Genomic DNA, 19,497 nt, shown 5'->3' with positions numbered 1-19,497 from the left:
TGCATCGGCTATAGGATCTATCATGTATGCCATGATATGTACTCGACCAGATGTTTCATATGCCTTAAGCGCAACAAGCCGTTATCAGTCTGATCCTGGTGAGGCTCACTGGGTGGCTGTCAAGAACATCCTTAAATACTTAAGGAGGACTAAAGACTCATTCCTAATATATGGAGGCCAAGAAGAGCTAAATGTAATTGGTTACACTGATGCTAGCTTCCAAACAGATAGGGATGACTTTAGGTCGCAATCAGGCTATGTGTTTTGCATAAATGGTGGCGCTGTGAGCTGGAAGAGTTCAAAGCAAGATACAGTTGCTGATTCTACAACCGAAGCTGAGTACATCGCTGCATCAAATGCAGCAAAGGAAGCTGTTTGGATAAAGAAGTTCATTACTGAACTTGGCATATTCCCTAGCATTGTGGATCCCATTGAATTATTTTGTGACAACAATGGTGCAATCGCACAAGCTAAGGAGCCTAGATCTCACCAAAAGTCCAAACACATACTCAGGCGCTATCATCTTATTCGAGAGATAATTGATAGAGGAGATGTGAAAATATGCAGAGTACCAACACTTGACAATGCTGCTGATCCACTTACAAAGCCTCTTGCTCAGCCGAAGCATGAGGGCCACACTAGGGGCATAGGTATTAGGAGTATGCCTGATTGGCTCTAGTGCTAGTGGGAGATTGTTGGTGTAAGCCCTAGAGGCCAATTATTTATAATTGCATGATACTTGTATTGGATAATTTACTTATTAAATAAAGGCTTTTCTTTATTATGTTTATGTGTTAAATAATAGAGTCCCTAGAATAGTAAGTTCATTGAATGGAACGTTAAGTGTGACTTAATCGTGAGAATCCATTACACATGAGAACACTATTCTTAAAACATCCGTAGTCGAGCTTTAATGTGAATAGGGATAACATCAAAACGTAGAGACTATTATGTTGGTAGACTGATGATCACATCTCACGGATCATAGATAAAGAGTTATCAAGTCTTCACATAGATATAAATATTAAGAGTAATATTTATATCGGATTGACCCACCATGAGAATACTACATAGTATGTTATGAAATGTCATAAGATATTCTCATAGTGATAAGTGGTGTATTCCACCCTTCGACCTGAAACCACTATGTTCCCTAGGTGTAGGAGTGTAGTATTTTGTCGCCATTCAAAGTTATCCGTAACAGGATGACTATAAGGTTGGTTGATGGGTATTCCACGAATCATGCTGAGGGACATGAGTGACCTAGATGGAATTTACCCCTCCTACATAACGGGAGATATGTCTATGGGCCCAATATTGAACTTAACAAGGGTGACGTACTATGCCTTGTGTTCAATATAGACATAAGGGTAAAAGGGTAATTATACACACGAGTTTTATCACGAAAGGTTTGTCAGATCACGTGACATTCTTGTGACTTGGGTAGCAGTGATGTGTTGCTAGATACCGCTCACTGTTTATAATATTGAGATTAATATTATTGCCAACGTCATAGGAACCTACAGGGTCACACACATAAGGACAGTTAATGACGGGAGAAATAAGTATGACTTATTAGTGGGGTGCGATTAGTTACAGTAGGTTATTGGGCTTATGAAGTCCAATAACCACTTTGGCCTGAAGACAACATAATAAGCTCTATAAATAGAGCCTTATGTAATTCAGTCAAGTGTTACACACATAATCTGAGTTTTAGAGTAATCCTAGAATTCTCTAAACCCTAACCGCACTAAATCTCCCTCTACCGTCGTCTTGAAGCTAGCACTAAGAGGTGAACGGAAACTGTTCGTGTGGACCGGCTAGAGGTGCTGCGATCGTGCGGTTCTTGTGATCAATTCAGAATCGAGGAATTGTTCTTCAAAGGTAATAATCGAAACCCTGATCATGTCCATTCGCAAGGATCCACCGAAGGAAAATTCTTAAATTTCCGCTGCGTTTTACTCTGTTTTAAATGCAATTTTCCTTCAGTAAGGTCATGTACAAAACAGGTGGAACCAAACACACGAGGTGGAACCACATAAAGGGGGTCCTGTGGAAACAAAAGGGACTGAGGAATTTTATTACCCAAAACAGATGATGGCATATGATTAATCAGATAACATGCTGTAAGTACTGCGTCACCCCAAAATTTTAAAGGCGCATTAGCATTTATCATAAGTGTTCGGGCGGTATCAACAATATGACGATGCTTACGTTCAGCCACACCATTTTGTTGCGGTGTATGAGGACAACTAGATTGGTGTATGATGCCATGAGAAGTCAAAAACGATTTAAAGGGTGTAGAAAAATATTCTTTTGCATTATCACTGCGCAAAACACGAATTGTTTTTCCAAATTGATTTTTTATCTCAGAATAAAATATTTGAAAGGCACCAAATAACTCAGAACGATCTTTTAATAAAAATAACCAAGTGCACCTTGAAAAATCATCAATGAAGGTAACATAATACTTATAACCTAAAACGGTCGGAACACGACTAGGACCCCAAACATCAGAATGAATAATATCAAAAGAAGATACAGCTCGACTATTTTCACTACTTGGAAAAGACACTATAACATGTTTGCCTAGTTGACACGACTCACAATCCAAAGACTTTAGCTGCAACTGAGGAACCATGCGCTTAAACTTATCCAAACTTGGATGACCAAGACGACGATGAAGAAGTTCTGGAGACTCTGAAGCGACACATATGGTGGATGTGGATGGCTGAAGATAGTAGAGACCTCGTGACTCAGATCCAGTTCCAATCGTCTGCCCTGTACTTCGATCCTGTATACAGACAGAATCAGAATTAAAGGTTATAGAGCAATTCAAACTACGAGTAAGTTGGCTGACTGAAATTAAATTGAAAGGACAACCAGGTACAAATAATACAGAATTTAATGATAAGGATTGAAGAGGCGAAGCGTGACCGACACCAGTTGCATGTGCCTTAGATCCATTAGCAAGAGTAATGGTGTGAGGTGTTTGAGGATGAGATAATTTTGAAAAGAGAGATGGATTACCAGCTAAGTGATCAGAAGCACCAGAATCTAAAATCCATGGTCCAATAGACGCGGAATGAGAGAGACAAATGGTAGAATTACCAGTGTGAGCAACAGTAGCCGATGATGAAGATGCCTTTTGAGCTGCCTTAAACTGAAGGTACTCTTGATATTCACTATCAGCTTCTGGTTGGAACGTTTGCTCGACAACAGACCCCGAAGATTGAGCCACATTAGCAGTTTTGGCCGGATATCCATGAAGAGCATAACACCAATCTTGAATATGGCCATCAAGCTTACAATAAGTACAATACAATTTTCCTTTACCACCTCTGCCATGACCACCACCTCTGCCATGGCCACCACCTCTACGACCACGACCTCGACCTCCACGATTAGCAGAATTAGACACCAACATTGAAGACTCTATTGGCGCTGCAGCATCAATATTGATTGATTCATTAGGAGAAGGAACTCGTAGCAAACGATCAAAGAGCACCTCCAACGTGGGAACTTCAGAATTAGTCAATGTCTGGTTCCGAACATGTTCAAAGTCTTTGTGCAGTCCATGGAGAACAAACACCATAAGCATATTATCTAGTTTCTCTGCCATCTTCTTTACATCTTGATTTAAGAGCATCAACTTAGCTTCTTCACAAACAGATTGTGCCTTGTTCAGATAGGTAGGCAAATCAAGATCAGACATCTGAAGTGTTGTCAAATTATGAATTGTCTCGTACAATCTTTGTATATCATTAGCATAAACTGTTTGTGCCTTCTTCCAAACCTCATGACATGTTCTATACGGACGGAAGTGAACCATCAAATTTGGTTCAATGGACTGAAACAATAATGCCAACAACTGAAAATCAGCTTGTTTCCACTCTTCCCTTTTAGAGGCAACAATATCATCTGCCTTCTTCTCAAGATGGTCAAACAATGCTTGACCTAGAAACCATATTTCCACCGCATTACGCCAGTCCAAATAATTCTTCCCATTCAACTTCTGTGATGTGATGGTAGGAGTTCCAGAAAAGGCAAAAGAAATTAAACTCTTCTTTTCAGACTTGGTTTCACTCCCTTTTTCCATGATGAAACACAACAAAAAAAATAGACAGATTCGGGTCACTGGGTCAGCGCTCACGGCGGCTGAAACCCTAAAAATCAACACTGAGAAATAGAGGGGGAAAAAAAAAAGGAGGGTTACTGGGTCAGCGCTCTCGGCGGCTGGAACCCAAAAAAATCAAAACTAAGAAATAGAAGGAAAAAAAAGGAGGGTTACTGGGTCAGCGCTCCCGGCGGCTGAAACCCTAAAAAAAATAAAAACTGAGAAATAGAAAATAAAGGGTTAAACCAGAGTGCTCTGGTACCAACTTAAATCTGAATATTTCACTGTATATTCATAAGAGAATTACAAGTCTATATATACAAGAGGCTAGGTAAACATAATCCCATAATAAAAGGATCGTAATAAAAACAGAATCAGATAATAAATACAAAGATATATACAATCAACAGAAGGAAAATGAATATTTCTTTCCAAACAATGGGGAATTTCTTAGTATACCAAAACAATAGTAGAAGGAAAGTAAATAGTATTTCAACAAGAGAGTATATATCATAAATCAATCCTGTCATAATATAAATGAACAAATACTTTAAATTTGTAGTATGCACATCACCAATTCAACAAACCATTACATTACATGACACTAGAAATAACTTTTGGTTAGCATGCTTCTACATGAAGCACTTTGAGAATTGACTCTCTGAAATCCTACATGTGTATTTTCATCATGATCACCTCCAACATAGCAAGCTGCAATGTAATGCAATGAAATGTCAAATATCTTCCTATTATGAAGCATTGATGCTAAGATAAAAAATTGCACTCATCTCCCTTAAATTTGTCTAAATAACACATACACCCTTTATTATTTTATAATAAAAAAAATACCGGCATTCACCCGTTTAACAATCATCTCCCCTCAATTAGATGTAGAGCTGTAAATTTAGGGGCGACCCAAAGGACTGTGCATTAAGCTGGACCAGTCTCTTTAATTACATGCCTAAAATATTTGGGCCAATTTGGCCCGACCCGACTGGCCCAATGGACTTGGGTCCCTTTTATATTTATGGGATAATTGAAACTGTTTACTTGTTAAAAATCCGAATTTGGCCCGGCCCAGCTTATTAGGCTCGATTGGGCCGCTAAATACGTGATTCAAAGAATCCATCGATTGGCCCCACCCAATCTGGTTTTTTGGCCCGCTTGGCTATGGTTACTGGTTAGTCAGCCGTGCGGACCGATTTGGCAACTCAAACTAGAGGCGATGTGTGTTTCACTTAAACAAACCACAGGGGAGGAGAATGATAAATAGATAACAAATGAAAGTGGTGAGTTTTTGTTTAAAAAGTAGTAGGAGTAGTATTGTGTTATTTAAGCATACTTTAAGGTAAATGCATATACCTTATGCTTACAAGTCTTTGCTTGGTGAATGCAACATAACTATACTGGATGGATCATTGTCGAGATCCTTAAGGCGTAGTTCAACATTCTTAAGATCACGAAGATGTTGCAAGATTTCTTGAAGCAAATCTTTTCCTTCATCACCACCATTTTGTATGGATCCCATACAATGTTGTAGAAACTCTCTATCTGTTTCAAGAGCTTGTAACCTGTCGTAAACGCGATCAACTTCTTCTTCAATACACACTTTCATGCTATCCATTTCACTTATTATTGGAACTGTGTTTTGCATATCATTTGATCCATTCTCCAATTCTCTGTCATATGCAAATGCTTCTTCATCATTTTCATTGTCAGCTTCATCTAAATATGGAAGTAACTTCTTTGCCAAGCAACCATTAGAATAGTCTTCTTTGTCACCATATCTTGATGAACTCTCTTCAAGAAACTCTTCACCATCTTCCAATGAAACTATCTTTTCCTCTAATGCTTTGAGTTGATCTAAAATAGAAGCTTTTTCTTCCTCAAATTCTTCTAAAGTACTATCAAGTTCACTTACATGTTTTAAACAATCTAATGCCATCTCTTCCAACTTAGAAACTGAATCATCAGCATTTTCATTGTTATCGTCTTCCTTTTCTTCATTGTTAAGATCGATCGATAATTCATCAGTGTATCCGGTGTTGCAACAAGAACAAGAAGAGTCTCTACTTCTTACACTTCCATCTTTCATTCTTCTCAACAAACTTAGTTTCTCTTTTGCTTCATATTCCATAACTTTTTCCCTATACTCTTCCAATTCTTTTTCAAGTTCTTGCTTCTCTCGCTCTCTTTTCGTCATTAAATCGTTCAAAAGCTGTAAAGCTTCTTGATCATATTCCGCCTGTTCTTCCATCATTCTTTGGTATTGCAATGCTTCCATCTGCATTGCTGCTTTTTCTTCCTGCAGCCTTGTAATCATTGCCATTGTTTGATTTGTAGCTATGGCTGATGCACTTCTCTCTTCTTCTAGTTCTTGATATATAACACTGAGAGCTCTTTGTTCGTTTTTTAGTGCTGTTTTTAGCCGGTCGATTGTTAACACCGGATCACCGGATTCAACCTCACTTGCAACACTACCATCCACAGATTCTTCTGCTCCTGATTCTCTTTTCTCATACAGCATCAATTTCCTATGCATGTAGAGCATTGCATCTGCTGAAGTAGGAGTTTCAGGAAGTTTATCTTCTTCTACTTCACATGTTTCTGGGCATTTTGATGATTGATGGATTGTTTCCTCCTCCACATTTTCAAATGATGTTGTTTTCTCAGCAATTTCATTATCGTTTACACCGATTTATCGGTATCTGCATTGTTGTAGCTCAATTTCAGTTTAGAGGTATTGAAAAAGGAAAAATTTGTCTTTGTTCTAGAATTGAATGCGTCATAATTTGATAATGCAAAATTAGTACTAGATGAAAAACTCACATAGATTGTTATTTGCAATGAATTCATCAAATGAATTAGGAACTTCAATGTCATCATCACTTGTAGAAGATTGATCTTCTGGTATGGATTGATCTTCTTCTGATGGAGACAGATTAGATGTGTGAGCAAATGCTGAAATTATGAATGTTCAAGACTATTTGTATAAACAGCTTAATTAAACACTTATAACACAAACCCTTATCATATAAGTGCTTATGTATAAGCTATTTTTATAACAAAAGAAAAAATAAAGTCAAACTATTTTCATATATAAGCTATAAGATGTTTTCGCTATCCTGAAAAGCTTATGGAAATAAGCTGAAAACAGCTTATATACATGTGATAAGCTGTTTCCATAACCTTTCCCAAATAGTCTCATAAATGCTTATGCTTATGCTTATGCTAGTACATGTGATAAGCTGTTTGGCCTAGCTTTTTTTCCTCTTCTTTTGAGCTTATGCAAACAGCTTATGCAATTTTTATGTATTATTATAAGTTTTTCAAGGTAGTTTATGATAAAATAGCTTATAAAAATACAATTTTGACTAGTATGAACTTATAAAATAACATAAAACCTAATTTTTATTGCATAAACTGCTTGCATAAGCTCAAAAGAAGAGGAAAAAAAGCTAGGCCAAACGGTACCTAAGTATGATAAATTAAGTTATTTTATGCAAATATATGATCACAATTAATATTGAACTAGCATAATAAGAGACATGAAACAACACATTTCATGCAATGTCTTTTTACCTGCTGAAGTATTTTCTTGTTCTTCCATATCTGCTTCTAAACTTTTCTCATCATTCGATAAACTGCGAGACATACTTAGCTTATTCTGAGAAATGAATTTTTCAAAGGCATTTTGAGCTTCAGCATCATCATCATCACTTGATTCAGATTCATCTTCTTCTGTGCATTCATACGAACAGATCGGTTCTTGAGATCGAAAAAGATCAACTGCATGAAACCAAAAACATGTCAATTTTTAGTCCCCAATAGAAGCATATTATGCATTTTGTTTTAAAGTGCCAAAAAACTATAAATCAAGCAATTTTTCTGTACCTTGTGCATTATCTGGTTCTTCTGTGACTGCTTCAATACTATTATCATCATTCACAGAAGTTTGAACTACTGAAATCTGATTTAACCCTTCAACTTCCAAAGTTTGAACTACATTCTCATCCATTGAGAGTAAAACTTCCCCTTCTAAGATACTCGGCCGCGGCTCAACTGGTAACTCACTTGCAAAAGTTTGAATCATCTGCTTCCCCTCCTTCGGATCCTCAATCAATTTGCATGATTCAAAATCTACACAAGTGATAGAGTCTATTAACTTAACAGGTGTCAACCGGTCGTCGCCACAAGCTACATAATTCTCAAAGTTCATACTGATGATTTCAATTGATCTATCTTCCAAGTGTGAAAGCTTCATAATAGGAGTATCAGAAAATGGATGAATAAAATTATCAGCACCACTTGGATCATCTTTCTTTTCAAAGTGCTTATTGATGATTTCAAGCGATCTATCTTGACAATGTGAAACCTGCATAATAGGAGAATCAGCAACACTTGGATCATCTTTTTCTGCATCCTTTTCATCAGAGTTCAAGTTTGAAACCGAACTCGATCGATCCTCAGCCACTTCTCTAAGTATAAAACTTTCAATATCAAAAAGTATCTGATGCTCATCTGATACCTCATCATCATGATCATGATCATGAACATGTTCTTGTCCATTGTTTATCTCAAATTCAAGATACTTATCACTTTCTTTATCATCATCTTCAATTGATACAACAATGAGACAACCTTTGCTTAGATAGTTTCTATCATCCCAAGGAGGGTAAAATTGGTTTTTCAAGCACTCATTGCAGCAAGAACACCTATTTAAACTCTCACCATTTTCGTCATGTTTTTCAGGACTCGCCAATGAAATAAAACCAATCTTATGTCTCAAACCAAATAAATTCTCAACTTCATGATGATTTGGCCTAGAAGCCAAACAATTTTCACACATGCTTTTCACTTCTGATAATCTTTGATGATTTGAGCAGTAACCAAGGTTTGAAATCTCAGCTGCATGAGTCTCACAAACAAGATCAGTGCTATTCTCTGGCTGTAAAACATGATCAAGCCTTGAACAGAAAATACAAGGTGGTTTAAGGCCAAAGAATTTGGCAAATTTTGTGATGAAATAACTGAACAAAGAGTTTAGAAGAAGGAGTAATATTAAGATCCATTCAAGAAATGCATAAACTAGAATTACAACTATTTTGTTGTTGGTTTTTCTATGTAACATGGTTGCAAACTTGTTAGTAGCCATTGATTTTTGCAACTTTCAAGACAAACAAACAATGTTGATTCTTGTAATTTGGTTTTATGGTTTTTATGTTTATGTTGATTCAAGTTTTCAATAGTACATAAAAGAAAACAAAACAGGTTGAAAAGAAAAGGCTTTGTAATTGGCAAAAGAAGAAGGGTCAGAGAAACATGGAATGGAAGTGATTCTGTCACTGTAACAGTAATGTTATGGAGAATCAATAATTAACTTTAGGATAAAGTGGATCTTACCAGTGGTATATTTATCTTTGGTTGTTTCATAGCTCGACATGATTATTAATAATAAAGAGACATACATATACATATTCAGTAAATATAGTGTGTTGATACCAGAACCTAATCAACACATCATGCTTATATAAAAGGATAAGTATCTACACAAACCAACTATCATCATGGTAGTCTAAAACAACTAAGCATGAGAAGAATCATAATGCTAAACCATCTTTCAATTTCATGTCCTCCAAAAAGGAGACTTGCTATAAAAGATACTTACAAAACAGAATTTCTTGTGACATCGACCATTTGGATAGATACTTACATATATATTCAAACAGATAAAATTGACAGAACATGGAAAACTACTTTAAAAGAAGGAGGGAACCCTACTAGCTAAATATGAACCAAAAGCAATCCATTTTATTACTGAAAATATGATTCTGAAGCTAAAATAATAACAACAGAATCAGCTGCCAAAGTAACTTGAGCAGAATTTAAAGTCTTGCACATAATGGCAGACAACAAAATAGCAACGTGAACTGAAAGGACAATGCTTCCATGATTGGTTATGAAGAAACAAATTTCAATGACATCAGCAAACAATAAATGTCCAACCTATCAAGACAGTGCTTAGATTTTTTAACTTTTGGGGACTGAAATCATTGTTCCCAGACTTGGGCACTGGAATTTTGAAGTGCAACCCAACATCAATGCTTCAGCATTTGGAAAATGTTTTCAAAATTTATCAGAAATTGCAAGATTAGTTCTATTAAGATGGTCAGAAGGAAGGGCAGACACACAAATCCAAAGGATAAATGCAATGCAATGTAGGGAAAAAAATGATAACCTATTTGTTCCTGGTAGACTTCAGTAGAAGGATTAAAACTTTATTTCTAACATCTTGATCATACAGTAGATCTCTTGCAATCATTTCACGAAGAAAGCTTCTATGCTTTACAATTTTCACCTTTTTTAAGGAGGGAAGAAATAACTGTTTCATAAGCTTTAGCATTCAGAATGCAACCAATGTCTTCCATTTTGATAGCACGGTCAATGCTTCGTCAAACATTCCCGTTTTGCAAAATCCCTTGATTATAACGGTATATGTATAGACATTTAGATTGTAGCCTTTGACCAAAAGATCTTTGAAAATCTCTAGTGCATCCTCTAGTCTTCCAACATTACACGATCCATCAATAAGAGCAGTGTACGATACCGCATTAGGAATAATTTTTCTGCTATGCATTTCATTGAAGAGATTAATGGCTTCATCTACCATTTTAATCTTACAAAATCCATTAATCACGATAGTGTAGCTCCGAACGTTAGGAGCCACTCCCATGACCCATCTGAGCCATACTGCCATAGTGTTTGATAATTTGAAAGAAACAATGTGTGTCAATGTGCAAGTTTAAAAACAATGTGTCAAAAAACAAAAGTGCAAAATACAAAACCGCATCTAGAGAGTCTCGAGTGTTTTTTAATAACTATTTTCTCCGCAAACATATGATCCAAATGCTACCAACACTGTTTTTGTTGTTTGAGGTTTAAATATTTTGTGATGATGTTAAAAATGACTTCGATTGTTGGCAGACAACACAAAAAGTAAACACCTCCACTATAATTTGTATAAATATTTTAACATGATAAGGTAAAAAATGTGTACTTTACTATTGATGATTTGAAATCCGCATCGATTCTTTGGTACTGACAGGGAGGAGGTTGCACTAGCTCCAACTCCTTTCTCCTGCAGAATTTGATTAAAGGTTTTGGACTTCAAATGATAGATAAATATTTTTACATGATAAGGTAAAAACTGTGTCCTATACATGCTTGACAGGGCCAAACTGACCAAATGGATTGTTCTGATCTTCTGGCCTCAAACCAAGCATCACAGTAGAAGCAACCATAGAGAGGACAAACCATAGAAACTTAGATAAGGAACCAAATGAAATAAGAAAAAAAGTTCATAACCTTGATCTACACGATAGTAATGCAAGAAACAACATCAAATAACTACTTGTATAACTTTGAATTCATTTGTAAATCCCTGAAATATTCGTACAGGTTCCTGACCTCTGTAACAGCCACTAGGCTTGGCTTTATACTAAAAGCAGGAATGTGGCAGCAGTTTAAACCAACCATATAATTCTAAAATAAGGGAACTGTACGTTACAACATTAGGAATATTTTTTCTAACCATATCATTCTAAAATATTAAAAAACTCCAAACCAAAATTTAAGATAAATTATCATCCAAAACTGCAGCACCAGCAGTTATGTAGAAAATAGAATCATGCTCCCTCCTTCTGCATGCAAGTTTAAAACTCTAAGCCTAGTGACCAAACAACTTGAAGACCATTCCAGTTCTCAATATTAGTCTTTAATGCATATTTGAGTAGATTATGCAGCTGCAATGAGGCCTTAGTTACTCATTAGACAGTAATTTAATGTAACCACAAGAGCAATTAAAGTCATTTTCAGCTTACTTCGCTTAAGGGCAAAGCCAAACTTATGTCTGTTGTTTACAGTTCAGGTCTTAGAAACTCAACCTTAAGCTTATCATTCTAAAACAGATAAGCTTCGTAAGATTAGAACTATAATGCAGAAGTATAAGTATTAAAAAGAAAAATAATAATAAGCTTACTTGTTCTGTCCCAATTCAATTTAGTATCCCTAAGATAGGCTCAACAGAACAAATCTTAATTAACCCAGTTTCCTACGACCAACACATCTTCTTAAGCCCAATTAAGAACAATAAATTCTGTCCAAAAAGTGCAGACATTAGAATTTTGCAGCAAAACAGATATTGCAGAGAAACGTTTCAGCTAATAATTTCATTACAAGCCACACACATAATCATTTCAAGTATTAAACTCACAAACCAAGCCATAACTAGTTACTTCTTTGGTCATGATAATGCAAGGAATAACAAGATATTATATTTCCCAAGCCATAACAAGTTTGCTTTCAGTCTCTAGACCTGTATCCATGATCCAATTCCCTTAGATATCACATGTATTCTACTTCTGTATTGAAATGAAATTTTGACTATATAAAGTTTCTAGATATTAGCTATTGTTGATAAAAAAAACATTGGCTAGAGCAAGTGTAATACAATTAGTACAAATTGAACCCAACAACACTCTTATGACATTAATAATTTTCATATCCTACCAATTTCTCCAAGTTGGAACATGCCGATCAAGTAGTCGGGAAATATAAACACACTTAGCCAAAAGAGATAACAAAACCCTTCTTTCCATTGGGTGAAGCAACTACATAAATGAAATGATGAAACAATGCTGAAACACAAATTCAAAATAATAATGTACAGTAGACAAATATCATACCTAGTTTTAGTCTTACAACAGACCTCTTGAAATCATTTCACGAAGAAGTTTCTCCGCCTTATCATTTTCATCGTTATCAAATAGAGAACGGATAATAATTTCATACGTTGCGGCATTTGGAATGCAACTATTGTCTTTCAGTTTTGATAGTATGGCCAATGCTTCATCAAGAAACCCATTTTTACAAAACCCATGGATCATAGCAGTATATGTATAGACATCAAGATTGTAGCCTTTGACCAGAAGATCCTCAAAAACCTTTTGAGCGTCATTCAATCTTCCACCTTTACACAATCCATCAATAAGAATATTATATGTGCACATGTTTGGTTGAATACCCATATCTTTAATTTTTGTTAATAAAGCAATTGCCTTGTCAACATGGTGGTTTTTGCACAAAGCATCCAATATAGAATTGTAAGTAATTATATCAGGTGGTTGACCTCTATCATACATCTCATCGACAAGCTCCAAAGCATATGAGATTCTTCCCGATTTGCACAAACCATCAATAAGGGAACTGTAAGTTATCGTATCAGGAATAATTTTTCTACAAAGCATTTCATTGAAGAGATTCATGGCTTCATCTACCATTTTAATCTTACAAAATCCATTAATCATGATATTGTAGCATTGAACATCAGGAACCACTCCCATCTGAGCCATAGTGTTGAATATACCACTGGACTTGTTAATTTCTTTAAGTAAGCAATATCCATCCATTAAAGAGTTATAAGTAACAATATCAGGTTTAACACCTTTTCTGATCATGATAGCAAACACATTTTTAGCTTCTTTCACTTTTCCTTCCTTACAAAATGCATCAACCAACGTATTAAAGGTATAAATATTATGGTTGATGTTTTCCGATATCATTTTATTAAACAAATGAATTGCTTGTTTTAACCTACCCACGATGCAAAAGCCATTAATTAAAGTATTGTAAGTGAAAACATCAGGAGAAATTCTCTTAGCAATCATTTCAGAATATAAATGAAAAGCATGATTAACAAGTTTATCCTTGCACATACTATCAATAATTGCATTGTACATTACCACAGTAGGTTGAAGCAGTTTCTCATCAACTCGTCTCAGCAGTTGTAGGGCTGTTCTTGTTTGTCCAAGTTTACATAACCCATTGATCAAGGTCCCATAACTAACTTGATCTAACCGGAATCCCTGCGCTACGACCTTATCATGAAAGTTGAATGCTTTATGGATCTGACCTTTGAGACAGAGACCCTTGATGAGTGTATTAAAGGTTATGGCATCTGGATGAAAACCCTTTTTGAGAATGTTGGCAAATACAGAAAAGGAAAGAGAGATTTGACCTAATTGTGAAAAACAATTGATCAATATGTTGGAAGTGACAAAATCTGAGGAAATTCCATTTAATTCCATCTGTCGATGAAGTGAAACAACAGTGGAGTATTGATTTAGCTTAACAAAGGAACCTAAAATTTTGTTAAATCGGAAGATGGATGGATTGTTTTGAAGTAGCAATTGATTGAATAAGCAAACGAGATTTTGTTCGTCTTTATTTTGGTTGTGGAATTGAGAGTATAGGCTTTTAGGTGAAGAGGAGAAGAAGCGAATGAATTTAGGGTTTTGGAGTTTTTGAAAATTAGGAGAAGAAGCAACATACGACATTGTTGTTTGTTTGGTTTAAAATGAAAATCGATTAATCTTAAATGAATAATGTTATGACAATGTGATTGAAATCTTGAATGAATGATAATTTAATCTCAATGTGTAGGGGTTTTCACGGTGAGGCTTATCCAAGTGTAGAAGTGGGAAGCCCGGCCTAAAGTATTTCTCTGCATAGAATTGGCCAAAAATAATTTATAAGTATATTTAGTTAAATAATTTAGATTGCAGTACATTAAAAAAACATTTTAGCTTATTAGAATAATATTTTTATTATTATTATTATTATTATTATTATTATTATTATTATTATTTATATATTAAAATTTATATTTTGATTAAATTATAAATTTATTAATTTTTTCGGTAGTTTTGGTTCCGGCGAACACATAATCATTGAATGCTCCTCTAAATCACTAGTATGGCTATCGAAATCATGAGCATCAGCATGTAGGTTCCAGATCCAAGTAGTAGTATCGGGTCCCTTAACTATTGTTCTTGAGAAATGACCAAGTTTTGCCCATTGCTCGAAAGAAGTTTTTATGGGATCCCTATCTACCAAAATTTTGATGGGTGCGTTTGTTACAGATTAAAAAAATAGTGATTTTGATGTAAAATAATTTAGAGATTAGTTTTTAGAGATTTTTAGAAAAGTTGAATTTACATTGTGTTTGTTTATTATAATAAAAATCACTTTTTTTTAAATAAAATAATCTTTAGTTTGTTTGGATACAACTTATAAAAGTGATTTTTTTAATTACAAATAACTATTAGGCGATGCTTTGGGTCCACCGGAAGTCCAAGCCCAAGCTTTGGGTCCACTGCTTAGTGCTTGTAGGATCCATGGCAATGTTGAGCTGGGAGAGCTTGCAGCTGCCAAGTTATTAGGCGATAGTTCAAAAAGTTCTGCGAGTTGTGTATTAATGGCTAATTTGTATAACTTTGTTGGGAAGTGGAAGGAGGCGAATTCTATGCGAAATTTGATAGATGGTAACAGAATGGTTAAAGAATGTGGCCGGAGTCAAGTCCAGATTAGTGGTTAATTTCATATTTGCTGCGGGAGATCGGCCACACATTGGGTTACTCAATATCCATAAGACTCTAAAAGAGCTGAATTTTACTCTTCATGTTCTTAGTCATTATTTTTTCCTTACTCTTCTTGATCTCCATTCTTCCTTCCTTTTTCCATTTATATATGCTCTTTTAGAATTCTACAATTTGAAGAAGCCAACACAATGTCAATAACAAGATGCAAGAAGGATGTAATATTCTTGTGAAGTCGTTTTCGAAAAAAGGTTAAAGATCATGATAATATTCTCAGTAGACGAATCTAACACATCCTCGAACGCCAAACAGACTCTTTCCCTCATGTCCGCCGCCTTGACCTTTTCCCCATCCCTCACCTTGACCAGCTCGGCTGCCTTGGTCCTCACATTCTTCTTAACATGGAACCGACAAACCAACGCCGCCGCTTCTGGAAACACAGCCGGAATAGCATTCATCAAAGCTAAATCTCGATCCGTCAAGATAACCTTCGGCAAATTTGTCTCACGCCTTAACAAACAACGTAGTTGTTGCAGAGCCCATATAAAGTTGTCTTCCTTTTCGTTACTGAGCCAGGCAAAAGCAACGTTGAATTTTTTCTCGGTCGAAGTGAATCCGACTATCTCAAACAGCGGCATTTTGTACTTGCTGGTTTTGTATGTGGAGTCCATCATCAGCACAGTATGAAAAGAGTTCAATAAAGTTATGGACCTCGGATGTGCAAAGAATATATCTTGAAGATGTTCTACTCCATCTTCAACAACCGTCCGATACTTGTAGTAGTACTTGTTATCATCAAGCTTCTTACATAAGTGTTGCATCTCAGTCATGGACGCCCTCATTTTAACTCTGTACCTATGACGAGCGTTGTACACTTGCTTTGCATAGGTCTTGTTTTCCGGATCTCTCTCCTTTAATGTGGACAATATGTTTTTTGGAGCGACCGCATTCCTTGTCATCTCGTCCATAAATTCCTTCTCTTGCGGTTTCAAACGCCCCGCCACGAGATGCCCTTCAAGCCCTTTGTCCAACTCGTGGTTATGCATACCGTTGACAACAGTCAAACGCCATAGTTTTGTTGCCTTGTTGTAATACCCACGGAGTCGGAAAGGACATTCGCATTTTCTTGTTCCGGAGGTATCGGATTTCAACTTCTTCTTGGCTGGAACATACTTCCCACTACGTTCACACTCTAACACCAATTGAGCCTTTCTCTTCTCGCCCGAATCGGATCGCCTAACTATAATTGCGAACCTTAAACTTTGCGACACGCTTCGAGCCCATTTGATCAACTCATCTCTGTCGTTCTCTTCCCTATCAGTCGCAAAATGAGACGACGTGTCAATTTCTATCGGCTGCGGCACATTAGGAGGACTTCTTGGTTGACCAGATGGAACAATGGCCGTTGCAAAAAGGCCAAGCACAACAGGTCGCCTAACTTCGACAACTTCGTTAATTTCGCCTTCCGTAACTACAGCATACGCAAATGAAAAAACAATCAATCAACCACACATAATATTTACAATCCTATTACAACACTAATTAAACACATAGGACACACTATGAAGTCAATATGAAGCCAAAATAAAGCCAAGTCAATATGAAGTACAGTTTATAAGTCAATATGAAGTCAAGTCAAGCCAAGCCTAAGCCTAACGCAGAGGGTCAACATTTCGGTTCGTATAACCGAAGGTCACATAACTTGACTTCGGTTTATATTCCCCGAAGGGTTACTGTCAGAACACCTGCGAAAACAGAGCCTATGAACGCAAGAAAAAACGAATTTAAATCGGTGGTTACCTGAGTTTTGTGCTTTGGTGCGTCTTGAATCCATTAGATGATGCTTCAATCTTGATTTCAAGCCTCAAATGCGTCAAAAATCGATCTTCTTTCCGTAACCTTTTTAAATTCTCGTTTTGTGAATAATAAGAAGTGACAGCAGAGTATTTATATACAGAAACACTTCGGTTAACGTTCACCGAAGTCTTTCAGCGATCGGGTTATATTAACCGAAGTCCTAGGCCTGCGGTTTCTAAAAACCGAAGTCGTTTGGCAAAAATTTTTTATACCGCAAGGGGCAAAATTGGATTTTCGAGGGGTATAAAAGAATTGGGGGGGGTCGGGAGAGAAAACTTCCCAACACAATGTCAATAACAAGATGCAAGAAGGATGTAATATTCTTGTGAAGTCGTTTTCGAAAAAAGGTTAAAGATCATGATGCTATGCTTAATGCAATTGAATGCTATGTATTGATCTTTCTTTTTCCTTTTATTTAGTTATTTAATTTACATTCTTTTTAGAGAAAAAATGAAAATGCTTAAGATTGTAGATGAAGTTAAATCAAAGAATAATTCAACATATCTACCAAAACTATTATTTTGAATATAGATTTATATAAACCATTCAACATATCTACTAATATAGCAATCTCAGTAGGCCTGATTCTTACAATTGAACTCAAATACTAAAAAGAGAAGTATTTAATGTTAAATATGCAAGCAATATTCCTATGGCAATACTGGTATAGCAATAATGTGTTTGTTGTTATTCAAAATTCAATGTGAGTGATCAGAATTAAGAAATGTACTAGTTAAAAAAAGCTTAATTGGATTCATGTATCTCTTTTCTTTTCTTTGGGGTTCTTAATATTTTTTGTATTTTCCCTATTTAGATTTGTTGTAACTCGATTTTTTTTAATTTTAATATATATTTTACCATTAAAAAAAATGAAGAGGAGAGAAAGAGACTGCTAGCTATACATACTACATATGGTATCCCTTAATTAATCATAATCAGATATAAATCATCATTCATCAACTATAAACTATCAGTTATCTGTTATTTTTACCAAACAGAGCTTATATATAGTCCTTCATAAAAAAACTTTCTTCCTATTCTTTTTGTTCATTGCTTTCTTCCTTACTCATTGTCATCGATTGAAAAGAGGGTAAATAAGCTTTTACCCCCCGTAGCCGAATTTTGTGTTACCCCCTGCAAAATAAAAATTTTGGATTCCCCTTTCGCAAAGTCAAGATTAGGGATGACAATGAGTGCCCATGGGTGCGGGTTTGATACTACCCAAACTTAACCCATATATTCGGGTGCCACCAAAACCCAAACCCAAATGTTCTTCGGGTGGGAAAATGAAACCCATACCGGCACCCGCTGGGTTCGGGTTTTTTCACCCAAACCCGAAACTCGTAACAAAAACATCCATAATTGATTATCTGCTCAAACCTGACCTGAACTATATTTGATAAAATGCAAAATGTAGCATAATTTGGTAATATAGTTTGTAAATTTCAAAATAGTTTTTTTTTAAATAAACAATTCATCAAATGTTATCATCACTACAACATGCACCAGTACAACATTCAAAAACTTAAAATGGAGCAAAATATATAGGGGTAAATAGGTAATTTAATATGTAAATGGGTGGGTGAATGGGTTTCGGGTGTGGGTTTGATACTACCCAAACCCACACCCATATATTCGGGTACCACCCGAACCCAAACCCAGTCAACTCCGGTTTCGCCCGTTGACTTGGGTTTTGGTTCGATTGGGTCTATCGGGTTTGGATTTTCCTACCAACCCTAGTCAAGATTCCTTCAATTACTCTCTCAACGGCCAACTAGATATGAAATATTAATTTTTAATGCCACCTAAGCACCACGTCATAATGAGAGTGCCACATCATTAAAAATTAAGATTTCATATCTAGTTGGCCATTGAGGGGGGTATATTGAAGGAATCTTGACTTTATGAGGGGGAATCCAAAAATTTTATTTTGCTGTGGATAACACAAAATTCGGCTACTTTGCATGGGGTAAATATTTACCCTTGAAAAAATGATTACATTAGTAACATTTTGAAAAATGACAAAATGAGTTATTCCATTTAAATTTTTTTGTTGTTGTTAAACACTCAAAGGTCTAAAAATAAAGA

The 19,497-nt window shown here is 35.8% G+C and overlaps 4 protein-coding genes across 9 annotated transcripts; all 4 read right to left on the bottom strand.

Annotated features, from left to right (window-relative positions):
- Positions 1-4,630: 4,630 nt before the first annotated feature.
- LOC123908764 (myosin-binding protein 3-like) lies at positions 4,631-9,272 on the bottom strand. 2 transcript variants are annotated; one of them, XM_045959486.1, is made up of 5 exons: positions 8,012-9,272; positions 7,700-7,906; positions 6,947-7,045; positions 5,480-6,825; positions 4,631-4,828 (listed from the first exon to the last, which is right to left on the bottom strand). In XM_045959486.1, exons 1-4 carry the CDS (start codon positions 9,270-9,272, stop codon positions 6,806-6,808), a joined length of 1,587 nt encoding a protein of 528 aa, XP_045815442.1. In that variant the 3' UTR covers positions 4,631-4,828; positions 5,480-6,805. The 2 variants fall into 2 exon arrangements, with proteins under 2 accessions (XP_045815442.1, XP_045815443.1); XM_045959487.1 differs by having other exon boundaries at positions 6,947-7,042.
- On the bottom strand, positions 5,487-6,659 carry LOC123904999 (myosin-binding protein 3-like). The gene has a single exon (XM_045954600.1). It carries the CDS (start codon positions 6,657-6,659, stop codon positions 5,487-5,489), a length of 1,173 nt encoding a protein of 390 aa, XP_045810556.1.
- Positions 9,273-11,499: 2,227 nt separating the features above from the next.
- Positions 11,500-14,511, bottom strand: LOC123908762 (putative pentatricopeptide repeat-containing protein At1g12700, mitochondrial). 5 transcript variants are annotated; one of them, XR_006809684.1, is made up of 4 exons: positions 12,885-14,511; positions 12,156-12,786; positions 11,998-12,075; positions 11,500-11,919 (listed from the first exon to the last, which is right to left on the bottom strand). XR_006809684.1 is itself a non-coding variant. In XM_045959483.1 (2 exons), the coding sequence occupies exons 1-2, from the start codon at positions 14,509-14,511 to the stop codon at positions 12,740-12,742; spliced, it is 1,674 nt and encodes a 557-aa protein (XP_045815439.1). In that variant the 3' UTR covers positions 11,500-12,739. The 5 variants fall into 5 exon arrangements, 1 of the variants encoding a protein (XP_045815439.1); XR_006809682.1 differs by having other exon boundaries at positions 11,998-12,786; XR_006809683.1 differs by having other exon boundaries at positions 11,500-12,075.
- A 1,235-nt stretch (positions 14,512-15,746) lies between these two features.
- Positions 15,747-17,564, bottom strand: LOC123904998 (protein FAR1-RELATED SEQUENCE 5-like). Its single transcript, XM_045954599.1, has 2 exons — positions 17,353-17,564; positions 15,747-17,023 (listed from the first exon to the last, which is right to left on the bottom strand). The coding sequence occupies exons 1-2, from the start codon at positions 17,384-17,386 to the stop codon at positions 15,747-15,749; spliced, it is 1,311 nt and encodes a 436-aa protein (XP_045810555.1). The 5' UTR covers positions 17,387-17,564.
- Between the last annotated feature and the right edge of the window lie 1,933 nt (positions 17,565-19,497).

Source organism: Trifolium pratense, linkage group LG2, assembly GCF_020283565.1.
Source record: "Trifolium pratense cultivar HEN17-A07 linkage group LG2, ARS_RC_1.1, whole genome shotgun sequence".
Classification (NCBI taxonomy): Eukaryota; Viridiplantae; Streptophyta; class Magnoliopsida; order Fabales; family Fabaceae; genus Trifolium; species Trifolium pratense.
Note: the sequence above shows the minus strand (reverse complement) of the source record. Positions and strands in the feature narration are given on the sequence as shown.